The following is a 21,803-nucleotide window of genomic DNA, read 5'->3' on the forward strand; positions in this document are numbered from 1 at the left end:
CTGCCGACGTCACTCTCAAAGAAAACCGTAGGCTTGTTCTGGCTGTTCGCGAGACCCCTCTCAACGACATACATCTTGACAACATGCTCTTCTTGCGGCGTGCGGGCGCTGTCATCTTTCCGCCAGTTCCAGCCTTCTACACAAGACCAGAGAATCTCGATGATCTAATCGATCAAACGACTGGAAGGATGCTGGACTCGATGGGGATCTTCACGGATGGATTTTCACGTTGGAAAGGGTTCCAGAGGAGTTCAGTTCCGGATGTGGCTGGCCCAAGGAAACAGTAGATAGAAACGACGACGCGAACATGGATTCATGACTTTTAAATATGTTGGCCGAATACTAAAAGATACTCTCTGAAAACATGTTGCTGATATCGCCACTGGGCCATTGAAGGCGTAGCGAGTCTTCCCATTCCAGCTGCACATCAGGACCCGAAGTGGTAGGCAAACCGATCCCGAATCCTCGAGGGCCGACAGGCCGGCTGCTGAGTGGTGGAGAGTATTCTGGGCAGGACTGAGACGGCGGATGAGCCAGACTTGTTCTCCGGATACTCCTCGCTGTATTGGCCACGGATTCTTGCTCGTTAGGCCTTGTGAATTCTCGCCCACCTCCAGAGCTGGGGTTGTTGAGCACGCCCAGATCGAGGAGGATGCCTGTCATCTCGGACAGCCTCTTGGACAGTCTGCGAGCTGATCTTGACACTCTGGTGTACCTCGCCGTCAGAGATGCTGCCATCTCAAAGCTGCGACTGACCGACTCGGCAAGATCAGGGGCGAGGCTGGCCAACAACGTGGATTTGTTTTGCTTAATAAATGCTATCAGTAAAAACGCCAGCCCAACTGCAGACGCCAGCAGGTGTTGAAAGTAAGGATGTTGCTTGCGGTAAATGTCAGTGGTGCTGTCAAGCGTGTACAGAACATTGACAACATTGTAGACCAGCTCCGTGGCAGGTCGTAGATGCTTCTTTGTTGTCTCAAGGTCTGATTCTGAAAAGAAAAACGGCTTGAGGAGAAGGCTGCGAACAGACTCGGCTCGAAGATTCAGCAAGATGGTCCATGTAGGTGGTCTGCTCGACGGGTTTGTCTGCCATTTCTCGGACCGATCCAGGGAGTGCTCTCCGACAGCCTTTTTCCTCCACTGCTCAATCTGGAAGTTCATCAATTCAAAAGCATCTTCGTCATTGTACCTTTCTCCTTTGGCAGCCTGCAAGATGGGCTCGCTGAATTGATCACTGATCAGAATGAAGGACAGCATCGCCCTGAGATATGGGTTCTTGACCTGTCACGGGTTAGCGTTCGAAGAGGCAAGCGAGTAGGACGGTCTACTTACATAAGAAGGAGGAATCGAGTTGAAGCTGCTCTCATGGAAATGTGTCGGCAAACCAGTGGTTGAACTCCATTGGCGATCGAGGATGACGATGCTGCTCATCAAACTATATGCCTCTGTTCGCCGTGCCTCCGAGTCCAACGTATGGTTGGAAACATCACCATTGTGAAATCCAAGCTCCATCAACATGCGTCCAGCAATCCCACAGAGGCGCCAGGCGGAGCGCGGCATGTCGTGGAAGACGTCATGCCAACCCTAGCAGGTGACAGTAAGCAAAGGCGTGAGAGTGGCCACTGGATATATATAGTCCGCCATACCTTGAGGAGGACAATGGTGACATGTTTGATGTTGTAGGCAGGGGACGCCAATTTTGCGTTGACTGCATCCTGAAAACTCTCGCGAAGGAGGCTCTCGGTGTCGCAGCTTAGAGGCTTCGAGTCGGCGCGTAGAGCAATGGCCAGCGCAAGATTTAAGATGAGGAGACGCTCGTCCGATGCAGCCCCTGGCCGATCTGGTGTGGCCTTCCAGACTCCAGGATCCGCATCTGCATACCACGACTGGGTTTGGGTGATGAGTTCATCAAGGTCAATAATGGGATGCAAGTCTCCAACCACCTCTTGGTACACATACAAGAGCCGCATGACTTCATGTAGGCCCATGACGGACCGGAACACCAATAGCCGCGCTGGGTCACGTCTATCGAGCGCCCGAGGCGCGACAACAAAACGTGCATCTTGCGCCCCCTGGGTATCTTCGTCGTCGGAGGTGTCTTCTTGGTCAATGCTGGCAAGCTGGAGTTGCTGTTGCTGCAGCGGTGCGTCAGAACAGCTGTTTTGCCGCACTTTTAGCTGCGCAACATTCAAGGCATAGTCTGGACTGGTCGGTCCGTAGAAGTTCTGAGATGCAGCTGCGCGAGAAGCCTGTCGAGCTGCATTGAGGCCACCTTGGCCAGTCCCTCCGTCATTCATGGGCGTAACCATATAATCTCGCTGACTGCTGCTCTCTGCGGCCAAGGCTGGCGATGGCGGGAGTGGCTGGTCACGGTTGGGCGTCTGGACACGCGACGCCAAGCTGTCCAGCTGATCTTGGAGAGCCGACAACATCTCCACGATGGCTTCTTGGTTGCTGCAATAGTTTCAGTCTCGAGTTAGAAAGGGCCGGATTATGATTGTGACATACCTAAATGTTGCTGAGCGGTTGACGCGTCTGGCCTCATTTTGGCCATGAGCTTGACTTGTCTCGTTGTTGGCTGTCAACATCGACGAGACTTGCCAATCGTCGGGCTCAAAGCTGGTGCTGTAGCTACAGGCTTGCCCACGGCCTGAGCAATGTCTGCAGGGCTGCCGGCCATCGCATTTGCCTTTGCGCCGCCTGCAGGCATCGCATGCGCGCAGGGCGTAGGGCGCCCTCCGCTTGCCCGTTTCCCCACTTGGGTTGCTTGACCTTTTGAGCACTCGGGCGTCCGCTGATTGGGCCATGGAGGTCTGGACTCAAGGATAAATCAAGTACTCGGAACGGTTGATAGTAATATTAAAGGCTAGGAGCACGGATCAGTGGTCGACTGATAGAGAGCGTTGGGAGATTGACGGGAGTTCGAGAATCGGAACCCATGTGGGAACAGGCGGAGAGAGCACGAGAACCGGGGTGGTTTACAGGTTAAGGGACGTCCCAGCGCTGACGGCAGCCACTAAAAATTGGGACATTACCCCGGCTGCAGGAAAGTGTGGACCAGAACGCGGGGTAATGTCACATTATGCCCTGATCGGCAAATGTACATGTAAGTGCAGGAAGTGACTTTCGAAGACCCATAAAAAAGCCTTTCTACCTAAAACGACCCCTGCTAGCGCTTATATAAGCGGCATAACTCACCGCCTTCTAGATCTAGCCGACCGCTATAGCGCACCCGCTATAGCCGCGACCCCTAATAGAGAGCCACTGGAACAACATACTGGACCATCCACCGTCACCTCTATCGAAGCCCTTCAGATGTGTTTTACCTCATAAAAGCGTCGGTGTATAAACGTAAAGGCTTATAAACCTTCTTCATATCAGAGATACGCACACTAACAATGACACAGTTAGTTGCACAGGCACAGTAGAAGTATCATCTTATCAAAGCATGTGTTAATCTATATCTGACGAACGCAGTATTTAAACATGTCGTTCGAGACAACAGAGTTACGGTCCCTCATCTTTCTGACTGTGTCAATGCCCGTCACTGGTACTCGATATTCAAAAGACGCCCCCTCCTTACTGCCCTGGATCGGATAAGGGAATGGAAGGTATTTGGGCAGGAGGCCCAACTGAACAAGCACCGTGCCTTGGTCCCATCCTATGTGCTCGTGATAAAGCCTGTCCCCACGAATATTGACAACGGCTGTGAACGGCACCTCTACCTTCTTAAATGTCGGCGGGACACCAGGGAGACTAGGATTTCTTAGAATTCGCCTCTCGAGAGCTACGCACGGTTGAGCTTTACTTACAGCCAGTCAATAACGGAGTCGTGCGTAAACTTGTAGATGAACTCATCAACAACACGGTCGATGCCGATCGTCCGGCTAATGAGTTCAAGCTCCGCATCCTCCGAGTTCTTAAAGATAAAGTTGATTCGATAGAATTTGGTCAATGACTCGCGCCCAATCCCACCGGTAAGCTGTTTATTCAAAATGAGTACAAGAGCTCTGACATGGGCACTGCCTGGTTCTTGGAGCGGGTCTTCGACTTACAGTAGGTATATGATTCACATATGGCTGATCAACCATCGTACTCATCGTATGCTCAACCGAGCGGTCCGCAAACTCGTAGTACGTGTGCTCGTCCCATATATGCTCAAGATTGAAGTAGGGCCCACCGACAAGTGGCTTCAGAAACTTCAGGTTTCTTGTGTGGGATAAGGATTCTGCCCAGTAGTCAAAGTCCTCGCCAAACGGCGTGGCCAGTCGAAAGGACTTGGCCTTGGCGTAAGAGTACGTGGTCACGCCAGCGGGTTCCTCAGCGGAAGAAGTCGTAGCACCCGCTATGTGGCACAACACGGGGACTTGGGCCTTCTTGAGACTGCCAACATCGGCGGCATTTGCATATATCACAGCACCAACAAGTGTTGGCCAAGTGTCAATCGCACCAGCTATCAGCTGCCACAGCTCGGGGTCATACGCTACAGTTGAATCAAGTTAGGGTAGCAAAGGGTAAATGGTACATATACAGGGCAGTAAAACTTACACACGACTCCGGCCTTGCTCTCGGGTTCGAGCTTATTACAGCTCAGTAACGCTCGCATGGCATCTCCAAGCACGTCCCCGGGGTCTCTCTTGAACGCCCTGGTTTGGATTTCTGCCACCACATAGCCTTCTTCGGCCCATTTGAGGAGAGCAGAAGGGACTCCGTCGAGTATCTCTAGATTATTCTCCGAGTCTTGTTGCAGAATGATGAGCCCTGGGCCATGACCTCGACGTGTGAGCGGTGCGAGTAGGGTAATGCCCTCAGCGACAAACTGGGGCTGAGCGTGTGGCAACGGCCCAGGAGATTTCGTGATGTCTGCGTACATGGCTACAATGAGGATGCTGTTGTCTTTGATGTTGTCTTGGGCAATGAAATAAGTTTGCGTCGATCGTGTGGGGAAGGACTAACGTAGTTGGGAGAGAGACCTAATATGGAGGGGTTCCGATCGGTCGGGAGTTCCGACAAGAAACCCCGCAACTTTCAGCAAAGCAGGAAAGTAATTGCCGCACCCTGCAGGGGATCCGTCGTTTCTGGCGCGATCCTGTCGTAATGCGGGACCGTTTTACTCCAGGGTTAGTAAGGCATTACATGCACCATCGCGGGACTTCCGGAGGCAGATTTATGGTACGACATGTTTCCACAATCGGAATCAGCCAGGAAATGGCACTTTGCGAAACTCCCTCCCTGGACCTTCGGTAATGCCTATCGGTGTCGGTGTGACAGATCCTACTAGGTGTGTAATTTGCTGGGCGTAAAAATTCTCTGTAACCCTTGCGGATGTGCGCCGTTCGCCTTGTTCTCGGCTTGGTACTGCATAATCCTGTTGCTGGGGAAAGTGACTTTAATCATCTAGTCGTCCGGCATTCCCTTGAGCTTGGTGCGCTAGAAGGATTGCCTTTCCGCATTTGCTTACTTTTTCAAACGCTTGGGCTAAACGACAGATAAATGTCTCGGCACGGCTTTCGCCGCTTCAGCATTCACACCAGATCTCCAAACCATACGCTCCAGCGTCGGCCCGCTCATATCTGTCATTTACGCGGCATCAATTGCTTCCGAGGATTCCAACCCACAAAAATCATGAACGAGTCCTACGACGCCGTCGTCGTCGGCGCCGGTGAGTTACCACAACCTCCTTGAAACTCTGCGGACAATGAGCTAACTTTGGCCAGGGTGGTTTGGTCTGGCCGCTGCCAAAGCGTTCAGACAACTTCACCCAGACGCCAGATTCGCCATCCTCGAGTCCGCCGAGTCATGCGGTGGAACATGGTCAAAGAATCGACTCTACCCCGGCCTAAAGTCAAACAACATGGTTGGGACATATGAGTTTCCCGACTTTCCCATGTTGGAAGAGACATATGGTGTCAAGCCCAACAGTCACATCCCTGGAGCAGTTCTCCACCGCTATCTCACAGACTTTTCAAAGCATTTCGGCTTTTTCGATCAGATCCAGTTCAACACATCTGTTAACTTGGTTGAACGCAATGGAGAAGATGGCTGGCGTCTCCATGTTACCGCGCCAGATGGAAGTCGAACGCTCGACACTGCCAAATTAATCCTAGCGACCGGTCTGACATCAACACCAAATATCCCATCGTACAAAAGCTCTGAGACTTTCGGCGCCCCATTCTTCCATGCAAAAGACTTCTGCAAGGAGGCACCCAACCTCAAGGTCAAAAACGCGGTAGTCGTCGGCGGAGCAAAGTCTGCCTACGATGTAGCCTACGCCTTGGTCCAAGACGGTGCAGACGTCGATCTGGTAGTACGCCCAACTGGAAACGGACCGGTGTGGATCTCGCCAGCATTTGTGACGCCCTTCAAAAAGAGGATGGATCAGCTGCTCAACATCCGCTGGATGACGTGGTTTAGCCCCTGCCCTTGGGGAGATGCGGATGGCTTCCCCCGTATTCGACGATTTCTACACGGGACTACCGTTGGCCGGTTCATCGTGGACACATTTTGGAAGGTCCTGAGTAGCGACGTCATCTCCGCGAATGCCTACGATTCTCACCCGGAATTGAAGAAGCTCAAGCCCTGGCACTCGGCATTTTGGATCGGAAGTGGCCTCAGCATCCTCAATTATGATAGTTCCCTTTTTGATCTTGTCAAGCAGGGCAGGATTCGCGTCCACATAGATGATATCGACCGGCTTGAACCCGGAAAGGTCCGTCTCTCTTCAGGCCACGAACTCGAGACAGATGCCATCATTTGCTCAACAGGCTGGAAGAAAGAATCGTCCATCAGATTTGCTGGCCTCGGTCAAGAGGGGCTAGGTCTTCCCTACTCAGCCTCTGAGAAGAAAGCGTTAAGCGAAATCGCTGATGCAAGGGTGCTGTCACTGTATCCTCGGTTGAAGCACCAACCAAAGCTTAACACTCAGCCTAGGGAGGCGAGCCCGTTGCGATATTATCGCTTCATGGTTCCTTCTACAATGATTTCCTCTCGCAACCTTGCTTTCGCGGGAATGATCTCGTCGGTAAGCACAGCAACGTGCGCAACAATCCAAGGCCATTGGATAGCCGCTTTTCTCGCCGGGAAGCTGGACCGCATCTCTACATCTGAGGCAGAGATCATGAGCGAGATCATGCTACACACGCAATGGGGCAAATGGCGCTACCCCTGTGGCTATGGTGCTGACCTCCCCGATTTTGTGTTTGAGGGGCTGCCTTATGTCAATATGTTAATGAAGGATCTCGGTCTGAAGACGCACAGAAAGTCTAGCCGTTTTCGTGAGCTCACATCTCCCTACCTCCCAGCCGACTTTCGTGGCTTAGTCGAGGAGTGGAAGAAGATTCATGGCAATGAGGTTAAAGAGCCGCAAACGAAACCCGACAAGGATATTGTAACTACAGCTGTGGAGATATAGAGGCTGGCAGTACCGGGCGCGAGGGCGGAAGTTCATGGAATATCACATAAGAGAGATCATACTAGCAGAAGTGGGGCGGCCAGTAATGAGAGAATCGCTGTACGCGGAAGAGGGAGCTGCTGTCTACCTTGCACTTTTGGTCGTCCGAGCCTGGTCAGGACGGAAAGGTCATGCCAGGCCAGCGCTATACCGAGAATTCTTTGTCACTAGGGGCCAGGCCGTGGTGAAGGTACATCGTGGTACTGCGTATCAGCAGCATCTCCACGTCGCAAACCACTCAAACTTCGTAATAGGTAATCTATGTGTGCTCAACTGATATCACAGTCAGTAAGGCCGGGCGCGCCTAATGCCACTGCCCTCCGGAGCTAATCCCACTGTGTCTTGAGCCACATTAGGCAAGTCAGGGCACCCTCTACTTTGTGTGGCATCCCTATACATGCTGAAGAGCCCCGAGACGAGCGTGTGCTGCGGCGAGACGTATATTTCGGTAGTAAAAGACGATATCAATCCACAACCAGAATACCATCTCGTATGGCCGCTTGCGGGAGACCTGGCGCATTTCCTGCTATTGTTTCCCCCGCTTCCCTTTGGGCCTATGTTGGCTACTGTACTTTAGTGTGACGAAGAGCGTGGCGTTAGTGGGATCGGAATGCTATTACGGTCTTGTGCTATGCCCGTCTGTGAGGCAGTCTGTGAGGCGGTCTGTGAGGCCGGCTGCGAGGCTTATTGTCACGCAGGCCATATGGCATACGGCCGGCTGTGTGGCCTGCTAAAGGCTTGTTGTGACGTAGGGCATCCGGCCGGCTGTATGGTCTATTGTGATGCCTCTCGTGATGCCTTAATACATACGTGTTAATGTACGGTATTACGGTCTTATGCGTTTCGCGTTGTAGTTGTGGGGGTCGCGACTGGCCGATCTGTGGTACATTGCTTTATGAGGGAAAAAGGCGTATATATAAGTCACACAAATCGAATTAATCCGACCTGCGTATTCAGCGGCGGTCGTGGGGAACGCGTGGGGTAGTGCGGGCCGCCGTTATATCCCGGAGAGATCTAACGGCCGTAGCGTAGTTACCGCAGTGGGGACTTAGGAGGGCGCAGGTAGCTTGAAAACTGCCGACCACTTCGTCGTGAACATCGCGGCGTAGTCCATGGCTTCCGATCGTGTGCCACGACAGACTGAAATAACAGTATCTCTTGCGTCTGGTGCTACTCGGACTATGGGTTACCTTAGGGCTGGGCGCTCCACCACCGGGACTCGAGTTGGGTTCGCGTCGAAGCTAAGACGGCGGACGGTGCTCTAGCTCTCAGTCCACCAGCACCGGCGGCGTGCAGTCATACTCGGGGCCGAGAAGCAGCCCCTCACGGCGAGCGCCTTCTAGCGCCTTATTACACTCAGCTACGGCTTCTTCCAGAGTCCTTGGGGTTTCTTCCCCTTCGCCTCGCTTGCCGGGCCCCGCGCCGAAGGTGCCCGAGCGAACAACGGCGGCGTATACCGCCGCCTTACTGGTACAATGCAGGCGTCTCAAAGAAGCGAAAGAGAGAGGCGATGCATCACCAGGAGGGCATCGGGCGACAAGACTGCGAAGACGGGATATGTAAGCCGCTTACGCCGAAAGATACTCGAGTAGGCAGTCTCGCGGCCTGACACAGCTCGAAACCCGCGAACGAAGAAACAAAAGAGACGGCGGTGAAATACGTACTCCTTCTGGAATTGGTCGTCGATCTTCTTCTTCGCGCTCAGTGTAAAGCGGCCTTGCGCCTTATAGTTGCGGTAGCCGAAATCATGTCGTATGCATCCCGACAAGAAATCGAACCCCGCAGGCTTGTCCGGAGACAAGCTGCATCCATCATTTGTCCAATCCAGGGTTGCTGGATCCTTTGCTCGGCTTTTGTCCAGGAAGTCGGACAACGCCGTATCGAATAGGTAACGGTCCGTGACTTCCCTATCCTGGGCGGTCGCACGCTCGGCAATTGGATTGCCGCTACGCCACGGAGACGGGAATGCCAGAGCGGCAGGCGTGAGGAGGAAGGTAGTGGTAGCAGCCGCGAAGCGCATTGTGATGGCCTTGATCGTCTGGTCTTCTGGAGAGGCTGTATTCCTAAAGCTTAACCGTATCGAAGAATAGTAGATATTTAGTGACGCATTCTGGCTCTCAACAGTGCCACGCAGTGCCTAATATATAGAGAAAACGTTGCCATGGCTAAGCTCGATATCGGGTTTGCAACTGTTACGAGCCCAACAAATTCCGCAGCCTCAGCGCAGAGGCCCTCGACCGAGTCGAGGCGGTTTATGCGATGGTAGCACGTGAGGTTATTCGAGATTGCAGGGTGTCTGTTCAGGCTCCGGCTACGCTGCGTCTGGTTGTGATGGTAACTATGCGTGAACGCGAACCCGGTCCGGCACCGGCAGATCCGGTCACGATGCCCTCTTGGCTCCGTATCGTTCATCTCCCTCGTTCATACGCCCAGGGACTGTAGTCGAACGTACTGCACTGCCTTGGTTCGCCGCCCTCTACCCCTCGTCGCCGCAAGGTTAGCTCCCTACGCATCTCGCCAGGGGATGCAGCGTGGCTTGCGACTCGACTCTAGACACGAGACCTAATTTGCTAACCATGGCGTCTGGCATGGCGCAGCGGCGGCTTGGCATCCACCCCAAGGCGAGTCAACTACAGTATTATCGCAGTCGCTCCCGGGCGGCATCGGCTATTTGCCGGTGCTTGGCTGCCGCGAGACGCAGCCTCGTATGGGTCAGGGTCATCGCCGGGGTTGTTGTGCACGCGTTGTCGGCGGGGTGGGCTAGAGACGTAGCCGCTTGGGGCGCGGCCCGTACGCGGGCAGGCAGGTAAGAGATTCGATACAGTACCTCTTGGAGTATTCATGATATAGTAGCTGTGGTCTCGAGACGAAGCTGAAACTTGCATACCATGACTCGGCCAAGGCATTAACGTTCATTTCACTTCTACATGGGGTTCGTCGCAAGCTCATCCTTGGTCCTGTCCCCGGCGGCTGGGATCGTTCGTCGAACTGGTAAGTAAAGAAATGTTAGCATGGCTGTTATATCGTGCTATCATTGCTTCGCGCATCGTGTCGGTTTGGGGCCTGCCTTGGATTGTGGCCGGCTCACGGAAGTTATCGAAAATTTCGTTATGTGAAAGGCGGGGATGGGTACGGCGCGAAGCTCGACGGCCCAGGTGCGCTTCGGTCGCTCGAGCACTTCCAGGCACCGGAGCGAGGGCGAAGGGCTACAGGTCGCTGCATCGCAAAGCAGCAGCAGTGCACCACCCTCGCCACTCCGCCCCGAGGGACGTCCGGCCGCGCCTCCCTCCCGTCCATGCGCTTGCCGGCTCTCAGCTTTTCGACGACCTGTTGACCCCTTTCCTATAAACCACAGCATCGTCGAAACACGGGGGATCTGCCGCGCAATCGGCCGCTGCGTGGGGCCCATGACTCAGGGACAAGAGCGCACAGACATCATCCGCGCCTCCCGCATTCGTACGCGTATTCAGGACGGGCGTATACGCGACTCGTAGTAGCGCCTGACCACACATTCGTCCTCGCCGTGTCGGGTGGCACTGGTTTTGGTCGGGATCAAGTGTCAGAACCAAAGTGGAGGAGGAGCCGAAGTGGAACGGCCCAAGCGTAGGACGCGCGCCCCAACTCGAAGCCGTCCGAATCCGTTCGAATCCGTATGTAAAATCCATGGAGGGTACGCGCACGTCCCGAGATTAAAAGTACAGTGAGCGCTAACATGCGGCGCGTATCCACGCAAGCGCGGAGGGCCGTTTTCACCCGCAGGTAGAGGTCGCTAAAGGGCAAAGGGAAGAGAAGACTGGCCTTTATTTGAGGTAGTTAACCGTAGTAAGACCCGCGGCTGCGCAGCGCGCACAATATCGAGCAATAATCGAGAGCGGTCGACGATTTATCGACCGAGTCCGAGACGGCCCGGGACGGATATATCGAGGATAGAGAACGATCGAGAAGGGTTAGGCGGTATTCGAGAAGTATTGCACGGCGTAGGTGCCGGTTAAGGCGTCAAAGCATCAAGCATTATATTGAGTATACATCGACGGTCCAGTCGGGGCACAGACCAGCAGCAACGTAAATCGACAAGCGCACGCACCGGTCGATATAGCGCGAGCTCGTCCGTCGCCGCATAGTACCGTTCAATACGCAAATATACGCATAGTGCAGCAGTAAGCGTCCGGAAACACAGGGGCCGGTCAAGCGGAAGAGTAAGTCGAGCCGTCGAAGAGTACTATAGCGGCGGAACGACAGTCAAAGACCGCTATAAGCAATAGGGCAACGAGGGGTCTTATAGCTAAGTCAGTAGCATACCTTAGTCCTTAGTAATTATAGCATAATCCGCTTACAATATAATAGATTTACGTAATAAATAGATAGAATGTATATATTATATTTCAGTAATAAGTCTATTATATACCTATTTAGTAATATAGGAATATTAAGAATTATATTAGGTAGTAATCTATAATAAGGATAGGGTGTAAGGATAAGGTTTTATATATATTATTAAGAATATTAATTATTATCTAGTAGATATAGCTAGGTTTATATAAATAGCTAGGCTTAATAAGAGCCGAAGCCGCAGCTCTAAGCGTAATAATACTATATATAGCTAGGACCCTACGCTGCCTAGGGCCCGTAGCTAGTTATATAGGGCTATACGTAATAGGCGCCGCGCGTATAGGGGCTGCCTAGTATATAACCCTAATTTCCCTCCTTTATAGTATATTAAATATTAATAACCCGACTAGCTCTTATTATATAGCGCCGGCCCCGTTATAGTTTATTACGTAAGATAAGATATATAAAGTTAGTATAGATATATAATAAAGGAAATATTAAAAGTATATATACTTATATAATAGAGAAGTAAAAAGTATTAATTTATAGTAAAATATAAATTAGTTATAGCCTATATAGACATTATAGAGAGGCGAGTTTTATTAAAGTCCGATATAATTTATTTTAAATAATTACATATTATATTATATTTACTATAAAGAGTATTATAAGAATAATATCTATATTAGTATATTATAGTAGTGGCCTATATAATATATTATTATTAGGTAATATTAGAAGTTACTATTATATATCGATAGCCTTTAAGTAGTTTATTTAAGTCCGAGAGAAGATATCTTATATTTTTTTTAAGTCGAGTATTATCTTATAGTCGGTCTTAAAGCTCCGGTTTTTAATATAGTTTAATAGTATTATAATATTCGAGGTATATATTATAATCGGAATCAATAATATCTAATATCTAAAGAACTAAACCCAGGCTAATTTTAAGTAAGGTAATTACTTTTAATAGTCTAATATAACTCTACGGCCCTTTTCTTTGATTTCTATACTTGCTAGGTTGCTATTCCCCTATATTAAAAGACGTCGGAATTTTGCTGGAGTTTTTCTCTACTTTTCGCAATGCCTCTCGACTCTATACCTCTCCTTATTGTAAAGAAAAGTAGCATAAAGGCTAGATAACTCAATCTGAACTAATTGCCACCCTAGGAAGCAGGTATTGCACCAACGTAGCACCATTTGCATGCGGCGCCGACGTTCAGACGGATGCAAGATGGGCAAGTACTAGGCTGTGTCTGTCTGGGGCGAACAGTATCCCAGCGCTCTACGAAAGTCACGAACTTCGGCGATCAACATGCAGATCTTCTTGAGCCATAGAGGGCCCGTCCTGTTATTCTGAGCTAATTCGCAGGCGCCCTGCCATCACTCCTACTCGGACCTACCCATAGGAAGCTCATTGCTAAACATATCCGAAATGACCTTATACGGCATAATCATAAAAAAGTGGCCTCACTTAGCATAAACATTTGGCAACTGCAAATTAAATACTTATGACTCGGAAGGACGGTATTCGCAAGCGATATTAATGCTGTTAGGCTATGGCATGGCACAGCCACCCAAATTAGTCTGGTAACATTATCACTGGACTGCTATATAAAGCCTGGAGCTGTCTCGTTGAAATAGCTGCTCGTGCCCAACAGGATTACTACAAATCCACTCGACACCGTGGTTTTTGACGTTTCGGCTGCTCTTTCATTCGCAATTGCGAATCAACAATGATATCTTTGGCTCAGTTCTCGTGCCGTGTCGGGTTCATGGGTTTGCTCGCCATGCAAACCCTCTGTGCCCAGGCTTTGCCACCGGGAACTACCAACGCCGGATGCATCGAGCCAGTCAACAATATTACCAACACTTTCGACATCCGAGATGCTGGACCCCGTCCATTTTATGCCATTGCACACAGGGTGCTTACTTCAAAGGGAGCCAAAGTGGCCCTTGACCACGGGGCCAATGCTCTTGAAATCGATCTGACGGCATGGAGTAAGAGAAACTTGTGGGCCAAACGCGATGAATGGTGGGCCGATCATGACGGGTTTGCTGCCAGCGCGGGCGACACGGCAAAGAACCTGTTCACCACAATTGCTGAGGAACGTCGACATGGTAAAGGAGTCATCTTCGTATGGTTCGACATCAAGAATCCGGACTACTGCGACCTTCAGCAACCCGGATGCGGCATCAAGGCATTGCAAGAATTAGCCCGCAATATTCTGCAGCCGGCAGGTGTGAGAGTGCTCTACGGGTTCAGCGGAAAAGACATACATAAAGGAGGGTACCGTTACGTCCGTGACTCATTGAACGACAATGAGGCAATTGGCATCGACGGAAAGCTGAATGACGCATTGGAGCGGATCAAATATGGGCCCCCAAGACAAGTCTTCTCCAAAGGCTTATTCAACAACAACTTCTTTTTCCGCCTGGCCTTCGGCAACTGCAGAGACGATAACAAAACTTGCTCACAGCTACGTAAAGCTGTCGAATCCAAGAAGTTCAAACATGTATTTGGTTGGACATTGTCCCAAGGCCAACAACGGATCGCGCACGAATTGCTGGGAATTGCCGGTGTCGATGGTATTATATACGGACATGTGATGTCCCATTACTCGGACAGCAATAACGCTCGCGCCACGCTCGGCCTCTTGACGGACTGGCTCAAGAATCATCCGGAAAGGCTTTACATGGCAACCGTCAACGACAGCCCGTGGTAAGCCACGTCCTCATTGCAACGCTGGCGTTTGACAGTACCTGGCGACCGCTTCCCCGCTGTCTCTGCCGGTGCGAGGTTTTCTACAGACATGCAGAGCTGTTATGTTGCCTCTGACGTCTGAATGGTGCGTTAGTACTGGATTGCGACGACCTCGGGGCTCTTGATAAGGTGGATACGTCTCTACGGAGTTCGGCACTCTCTTCTCTTCTCTGCCTGCGATTAACGCTCGTTCTATATGGTAGTTGCATATTTGGCCAATATACAATTTTCTATCCACAGCAGCGTTATGCCTGCCCCAGTTCCAAGCCTCTTTAAATCTCCATAAGGGCGGTGCGGCTGGGTCGAAGTATTGGCCGCCCAGGAGCCGCCTTGCGTCGCTTTCCTTTGTAACGTGGACCACCATCGACCCGTAGGCCTTTCCCGCCTTGTCTGTTGCTTAGAGTAGCCATCTTGGCGATGCTGAGGCTGCTTTCTGCACCAGGCGCCGCGGCACCCCGTGCAGCATGTTCTGTCGCATGTCCAGCCTGCCTACAGTAGCTGTAGCTGCCTAGCAGGCAGCCGCGACTGCCTAAACTGGCATAGCTTTCCTTTGTGTATAAGGAGGAGAAACTACCCCTTTAAAGTAAAGTTTATAAATTATAAGCTTAACTATAATAAATAGTCTATTAAGGTAATTATATTAATATTATAATTACCTTTAAGCTAAAGGACTTTAAAAGGTGCTAGAATAGCTATAATTTAGCATTATAGTTATATATAGTATTTTATAGTACTAACTCTACTTACTAACGCGACGCGTTCTATAGTATTGCCCTTAATAAAGTAGAGGCGGGCCTAAGATACCTAACTTTATACTATAAAACGCGTATAACGGACGTACCTAATGCCTTAGAGCTCCTAGCCCGCCTTGTCATATAGGGAGATTAGCCCCGGCGCACGAGAATAGGCGGATCCATGTCCCCCCCCCTAACGTGGCCCCAATTACCAAGAAACCATGAGACTATTGCAAATAGCGTATCAGACCGGCCACTAATGCTGCAGCCCCTAGTCCTCACCCCCGGACATTGTATTATTAGCCGATGCGAGGACGTCGCAAGTAGCTGGCACGAGCCAAGATGCTACAGGATCCTCCTTGTTTAGGATGGCCTATAGGTCTGTGCCCTGCCTGTCAATAAGCTGCTCGCTCCGACGTGCTATAATTGGCAATGTCTTGCTCGTGTCGAGTCAGGAAATTGGCCCTGCTGATCCGCAGTAATATTGTAAGCTGTCGGTACAACCCAAGGTCTCCAGGCGATTTCTGGACCTTCACCCGCATTGGTCATCGTTACGAGGTGCAAAACGCTAATATATATGTTTAGCTTGCTAACCTAGTTTCCGAATCTGTGATAGTTATTAGACTTAGGACGCTGCCCAGCAGAGCTGAGTGGCATTTGAAGGTGCGCATCTTAGCAAAGGTTTACGTTTGCAACGCTTATAATCGCGTAATACAAGGTATTGATCATTATACATCTTGCCCTAGGATAGTAGGCCAGACGGGTAACAAACTCTTCATAACATCGGTACAGAGCGGTATATATATAGGGTGGCCCCTGTAGTGCGTAACACGACTATATTAGTGACGACTATATAATATAAGACTTAACTTCTATATGAGATATAGTATACGGAGGCGCCCTTCTTGAGTCGAAACGATCCTTATACATCCTATTAAAGGATTGCTAAGCCCCTATACGTTTATAGAAAAACACTTAGCTACTCTATTACGTAGCTATATAGTATATATAAACCGAAGGGGTACTGGAAATTCACCGGTGGCGGACGTTGGCGTTGGGCCAGCCTTCCGTACTGCGGTAAGCGCTGACGCATCAAGCCGAGGCGCAGTAATAGTGATATAGTACTACTAGAGAGTGAGCCAAATGACTGTAGTAGAGTTACGGCCGCGATTCAAGGCGACAATGCCATATAGCTAGTTACGTTATAGCACGTTACGCTCTGGACCACTTTAGGGCTAGCATGTTGCGCCCCTTTTGACCGCTTCTCCTCTTCTCCTCGCCTACTGCTTGACCCCAGGTAGTTAGCACCTCTCCTTACGTAGGCGGCATGGGATCCCATGCCTCGATAGAAATCTTATAAATACCGCCCGCTAATATAAGCAGCCGGCAGGATGTTTCGTATATATGGGGGCTTTAGGTAAACCGACGGGGACCCTTGGCTACTAGATGCAAGAGTTTTGACCACATGTCGAGGAATCGCAATCTTACTAGTACGTTCTATTGAGTCCGCAGTCGTCGTTGTATCTAGCGTGTTCGTTGACTCGAACCCCTCTATGTCCACTACATCACCGATGGCCTCCCCGACGCGAGACAAGGGCTTCCCGTCCTAACGTTACGCCACTAACGATTGCGGGTATTTTGGCTTGTTTCGGTTGTCGCGGCCTCTTCCGTTGTCGCTTTTACTCCTGCCGCTCCTACCTTGAACCGCCGTCGGACAGCGCGGCCTGCACAAGGCTCTCGCATGTTTTCCGCATAGCATCCGTCGCCTGGCGTCGTTGGCGCGGGGATTCACACCCAAATTTCCCACATACAATAAGCATACCTCGGTAGCTACGACGATAAAGGTAATCATTGGGTTCACCTTCATCTGGGACGAGTAGTTTACATGGCCCTCCCTAGTAAATAACGAAGGAGTTGTAAATTTTGCCACGCCACTACCTAAGCCGCTAAGCCTCGAGTGCTGCCGGCCTAGGAATCTCTTCCCCCTGCTTACAACTTTTGCAATCAATATGAGGGACTCAGGAAGGACGAACTATGCGTAATACAATTATATCCACCCTCTCGTACTACTTCTACGTCTATAATGCCTTGGAAGGATTCTCACCGTTGGTTTCGCCTTTCAGGTCGAAGCGGGCCTCGTTACATCCTGACTAGCACGCAGCAAAAATCTTACGGGTCCGAACGACAGAGCGTCTTCTTTTTTTTTCTCGCTTTGAAGCAAGTGACACCTTTGCGGCGTACAAATATCAGATGCCTTCCGCGAGAATCACTCAACTTGGGCATCCTCTCTAGCTCACTTTCTTTCACCGACCAGGACAATGAAGCTGAACATTCTTCTCCTCGCAGCCAGTACGGCGGCCGCACTACCCACAGCGACAAACAACCCGCAGAGCCTTGCGCTTGAACCTCAGAGTCTCAGCTCTCAGGATGCTTCGGCCATCACGGATGAACTCCTCTTTAAACTGTCTCTCCAGGCGTTTACAGCCCGTCGCAATAAGCGAGACCCTCAAGACCTTGACTGGAGCTCGGACGCCTGCTCTTTCTCTCCGGATAATCCTTTTAAATTCCCGTTCAGTCCGGCATGCCATCGACATGACTTCGGTTATCGTAATTATAAGGTGCAGAAGCGCTTCACCAACGAAGCCCGAGCAAAAATTGACACGCACTTCAAGGAGGAGTAAGTATTTCCAGGGCACTCACTCTCTGTTCCCTAGGTAGTATGGCGCTAGACGCTCCGCCGATGTATTCGGTCTTTATATAAAGCCAGCTTTGCTAACTTGGTGCGTGGTGAAGCCTCTATGGCCAATGTGGACAAGTCTTTGCAACAACCGCATGCAAAGCGCTAGCAAATGTATACTACGCTGCGGTAAGACTACTCGGGGGAGTGGCGTCTAAGCGGGCCGATGAAGGTCTTACTAAAGAGTACGAGGACGCAATGGCCGCTTATAAGGCGGCTGTAAAAGATGCCCAGAGGGACGGCTTGCTTCCTACATTAGACTATTAGTGTAAACAAGAGGAGATATTTTCGTAGGAAATTCGATTGCAAGTTTAAGATCTTATAGCATAGTAATTGCCTAACTAAGAATAAGTACTATAATATATAGCGTACTAGCGGGTATATATAGGTCGTTATTAAGCTTAATTAATAGCCGTCTAGTAATAAAACCTTAGTGTTTTTATAAAAGCATATTTATAGGCGCTTTAAATATCGAAATTATAAACCTCTTTATACTATATTTTCTTATTATACTTAAACAAGGCTAGAGAGAATTTATTAAAGACCTATTAACTATTACTTAAATAAATAAACTATTTAACTAGTTTTATTAACTCTCCTTATATGCTATATATTAAGTTTTAATAATAAAGCTTTATAAGTATCTTTTAGTTATTAATTATAGCCTTAAAATAGAGCTAGAATTTATATACTTTCTTAAAGTAAATAAAAGTTATTATATTAATATTAATAACTTTCTTAAATTAATATCTTAAATAACTTAAGGTCCTTTATATTCTTAATAGCTAAATTAAGCTTTTATTAAAGTAAGACTGTCTGATAATCGCCAGGTCCTATAGTTGCTTTTAATCTCGGTCTGGGGTACGAAAACCGTGCGGGGCCGTATCCGTACCCCTCCTTCGGCCACTGCGCGAATCACACGAGCTGGGTTGCTGTGCTCCTAGCTGGCAGGATATCTGGTGGCAGGGACTGTCGTGGGGCTGTGCTCCGTGCTTCAGGGTGTCTGCTGTCAGGTTGTCCTGGCAGGAGAATAGCCCCGAAATCCCACATGCCAGTGTGAGGGTCTTAGTAATGCGGTTCGAACCGAATATCGTTTGAACAAGTTGTATAGGTTGGTTCTAGATACAGGACGTGGTGCAAGGAAACCAAGAGGAAAGCAGCTTCCACTACAACAATCGAGGCATCACGTGCGCAGGCACGTGAAACCCTTGACAACAAATCAGCTTCTGGAATCGTGACAGCAGGACTCGTGACAGCAGGACTCGTGCCAGCAGGGCTCGTGCCAGCAGGAGCACAGCCCCAGCACAGCACAGCCACTTGCTCCACTTGACCCCAAGCCGATTCGTCTGCTCGCGACCACCACACAAACAGGCATAGCGCAAACGCAAGTCGACCTCCTCGCCCAGTCCAGTAACATGAACCCTGCTCATCGACCTCGCTCTTCCAACCGCTCTCCGGCCATGTACATGTAGGGATCCTGCCATCCACAGCGACGAGATGCGTAAAGGGGGAGTACCCATCGTCGTCGTCAGCCTGGTGATACCCTTGCGAAGACTGGCCAGCGGGCTAACTCTTCTTGGGGAGTCGAACGCGAGGAGACAAATGACTGCTAAAGGGAACCACATTGCATGAACCTTCATGGCCGACGTACGGCATCGTGAGAAGGGTGGAAGTGTATATAAGTATCCTGACGTGGACAATTATTGAAGACGGAATGACGGGCAGCATAGCCAACTTCTTGTCAACATGTTCACCAATATGTATCCCCTCGCCATCCTGGCCGTCTCGGCCTCGGCCTCCGCCACCGCCGTATTCGACCAGAAACTCCTCGGCCCGGCCTACCCAGCGGCATCCAACCTCGCCGCCGCCAGCGCCATCCGCGCGACCGCCGCCAGCATCTCCTCCGCCCTGGGGCTCGCCCTCAACAGCGGACACACCCCGTTTGCAAACTTCACCGGCAAGGCGACGTCCCTCTCGGTGCAGGCCGTGTCCGCCCTCGACCCCAACGGCGGCCCCCCGATCCTCGACTTCCACTACACGGCCGCCGAGCTCAACGCCTCGGCGGGCAGCACGCGCCGGGTCGCCGCGGACACGGTCTACCGCATCGGCAGCGTATCGAAGCTCTTCACCGTGTACGCCCTCTTGCTCCACGGTGGCGCCGCGCACTGGGACCGCCCGGTCACGGACTTTGTGCCCGAGCTGGGGCGCGCGGCGGCGTTGCCGGGGGCGGACAATGCGGTTGAGCGCGTGCAGTGGCGTGAGGTGACGGTTGGCGCGCTGGCGTCCCAGCTATCCGGCATTGGACGAGACTGTAAGGCTGCTGCTGCTGCTGCTGCACTCACGTCAAGAGAAAGGGGTACTAATGATGGTCCTTGGGCAGACAACAATGCTGATCTAGCCAGCCAGGGCTTCCCGTGGAAAGAGGCCGGCCTGCCGCCTCTGCCTCCAAGCGAGATCCCAACATGCGCCGGGAACTCGAGCCAGCCGCCGTGCAACCGAAAGGGCGCGTTTACATGCACAGTTCAATGGATGTTCATGGAACACAGAGAGCTGACTCGTCTGCAGAGTACTTTGAAGGCTTCATCAAGCGACATCCCGTCCTGCCGCCGTACACGGCCCCGGTGTACTCCAACGCAGCGTACCGAATCCTCGGCTACGTCGTCGAGGCCATTGCCGGCTCGCCCTACGACGAGGTCCTCGCTCAGAGCGTCCTCCGTCCGCTGGGCCTGAAGAAGACGAGCACGACCTGCCCCAGCGGCTCTGGCGTCGGCGTCATCCCTCCGGGGGATGCGGGTTGGGGTCGCCCCCTGGGAGACGAAGTCTCGTGAGCTGCCATCCTTCACGACATTGCTGATCTTGGGGAGTGGGACTAACATGCATCAGCACCGGCGGACTCTACTCTTCCGCGCACGATCTCGCTGTATTCGGCCGTGCCCTTCTCACCAGCAAGCAACTCTCCCCCTTCGCCACCCGCCACTGGATGAAGCCCCATTCCCACACGGCCTGGCCGTCGGCCTCCGTCGGCCCCCCTTGGGAAATCGCCCGCACGCGCAGCCGCGTCACGTCCGGCTACGCCGTCGACCTGTACACAAAATCCGGCAGCGTCGACCAGTACAACGCGCTGCTCGTCCTCGTGCCCGAGTTCCAGGTGGTCGTGTCGCTGCTCGCTGCGGGGCCCGACTCCGGGCCCGTCGTGGAGGCGGCGACCGAGACGGTCCTGCAGGCGTTGCTGCCCGCGCTGGACGGCGTGAGCCAGAGCCAGGCCTGCGACAAGTTCTGCGGGCGGTACGCGCCGACGGACGCGGCGGCGGCGGCGGCGGCGGCGAATTCTTCGCTCGTCCTGGCGGTGGACGACGAGGGGCCGGGGCTGCTCGTCACGCAGTGGATCAGCAACGGCGTGGACGTGAGGCGCGCCGCGCAGGCGTACGCGGACGCGACCAAGGGCGGCGTCATCGAGTCCATCAGGCTGTATCCGACGGGCCTGCGCACCCCCGGCGAGGCTGCGTTCCGGGCGGTCCTGCAGACGGTCCCGTCTGGCTTCGACCCGTCGGTCCAGCGCGTCCTGGATCCCAGGGCGAGTCAATGGAGCGCCGTGGACCAGCTCATGTACGGGGAGGTTGCGATCGACGACTTTGTGTTTCGGCTGGATGGGCAGGGCAGGGCGGTGGCTGTCGAGCCGCGGGTGTTGCGGCAGACAATTCAGAGAGTTGGCGGCAAGTAGGCAGATGAGTGTCTCCAGTCGTGCACTGGTGATCTTTCGTTCGTTGGAATAGCCTTCGGGCGGCTATC

The 21,803-nt window shown here is 51.8% G+C and overlaps 6 protein-coding genes across 6 annotated transcripts; 3 read left to right on the plus strand and 3 right to left on the minus strand.

Annotated features, from left to right (window-relative positions):
• Positions 1–333: 333 nt before the first annotated feature.
• Positions 334–2,588, minus strand: JDV02_004666 (uncharacterized protein; the record flags this gene model as incomplete). Its single annotated transcript, XM_047985897.1, has 4 exons — positions 334–1,281; positions 1,333–1,584; positions 1,647–2,454; positions 2,509–2,588. 4 exons carry the CDS (start codon positions 2,586–2,588, stop codon positions 343–345), a joined length of 2,079 nt encoding a protein of 692 aa, XP_047841876.1. The 3' UTR covers positions 334–342.
• Positions 2,589–3,435: 847 nt separating this feature from the next.
• JDV02_004667 (Carboxymethylenebutenolidase) lies at positions 3,436–4,967 on the minus strand. The gene is made up of 4 exons (XM_047985898.1): positions 4,549–4,967; positions 4,056–4,483; positions 3,813–3,982; positions 3,436–3,756 (listed from the first exon to the last, which is right to left on the minus strand). Exons 1-4 carry the CDS (start codon positions 4,871–4,873, stop codon positions 3,459–3,461), a joined length of 1,221 nt encoding a protein of 406 aa, XP_047841877.1. The 5' UTR covers positions 4,874–4,967; the 3' UTR covers positions 3,436–3,458.
• Positions 4,968–5,625: 658 nt separating this feature from the next.
• On the plus strand, positions 5,626–7,525 carry JDV02_004668 (uncharacterized protein; the record flags this gene model as incomplete). The annotated part of the gene is made up of 2 exons (XM_047985899.1): positions 5,626–5,662; positions 5,718–7,525. The coding sequence occupies 2 exons, from the start codon at positions 5,626–5,628 to the stop codon at positions 7,409–7,411; spliced, it is 1,731 nt and encodes a 576-aa protein (XP_047841878.1). The 3' UTR covers positions 7,412–7,525.
• A 1,193-nt stretch (positions 7,526–8,718) lies between these two features.
• JDV02_004669 (uncharacterized protein) lies at positions 8,719–9,470 on the minus strand (the record flags this gene model as incomplete). The annotated part of the gene is made up of 2 exons (XM_047985900.1): positions 8,719–8,917; positions 9,115–9,470. 2 exons carry the CDS (start codon positions 9,468–9,470, stop codon positions 8,719–8,721), a joined length of 555 nt encoding a protein of 184 aa, XP_047841879.1.
• A 4,099-nt stretch (positions 9,471–13,569) lies between these two features.
• On the plus strand, positions 13,570–14,505 carry JDV02_004670 (Sphingomyelin phosphodiesterase D; the record flags this gene model as incomplete). Its single annotated transcript, XM_047985901.1, has 1 exon — positions 13,570–14,505. One exon carries the CDS (start codon positions 13,570–13,572, stop codon positions 14,503–14,505), a length of 936 nt encoding a protein of 311 aa, XP_047841880.1.
• A 4,957-nt stretch (positions 14,506–19,462) lies between these two features.
• On the plus strand, positions 19,463–21,751 carry JDV02_004671 (uncharacterized protein). The gene is made up of 4 exons (XM_047985902.1): positions 19,463–20,325; positions 20,395–20,517; positions 20,580–20,838; positions 20,898–21,751. The coding sequence occupies exons 1-4, from the start codon at positions 19,761–19,763 to the stop codon at positions 21,733–21,735; spliced, it is 1,785 nt and encodes a 594-aa protein (XP_047841881.1). The 5' UTR covers positions 19,463–19,760; the 3' UTR covers positions 21,736–21,751.
• The last annotated feature ends 52 nt before the right edge of the window (positions 21,752–21,803 follow it).

Source organism: Purpureocillium takamizusanense, chromosome 4 (assembly GCF_022605165.1).
Source record: "Purpureocillium takamizusanense chromosome 4, complete sequence".
NCBI classification, from domain to species: domain Eukaryota; kingdom Fungi; phylum Ascomycota; class Sordariomycetes; order Hypocreales; family Ophiocordycipitaceae; genus Purpureocillium; species Purpureocillium takamizusanense.

Coding starts and splice junctions, on each gene's coding strand:
- JDV02_004667 (XM_047985898.1), bottom strand. CDS start 4,873: ATGTACGCAGACATCACGAAATCTCCTGGGCCGTTGCCACACGCTCAG. Junction 3,983..4,055: donor ATGTGAATCATATACCTACT/GTAAGTCGAAGA, acceptor TTGAATAAACAG/CTTACCGGTGGGATTGGGCG. Junction 3,757..3,812: donor GACTCCGTTATTGACTGGCT/GTAAGTAAAGCT, acceptor AAGAAATCCTAG/TCTCCCTGGTGTCCCGCCGA.
- JDV02_004671 (XM_047985902.1), top strand. CDS start 19,761: ATGTTCACCAATATGTATCCCCTCGCCATCCTGGCCGTCTCGGCCTCG. Junction 20,326..20,394: donor ATCCGGCATTGGACGAGACT/GTAAGGCTGCTG, acceptor GTCCTTGGGCAG/ACAACAATGCTGATCTAGCC. Junction 20,518..20,579: donor GCCGCCGTGCAACCGAAAGG/GCGCGTTTACAT, acceptor ACTCGTCTGCAG/AGTACTTTGAAGGCTTCATC.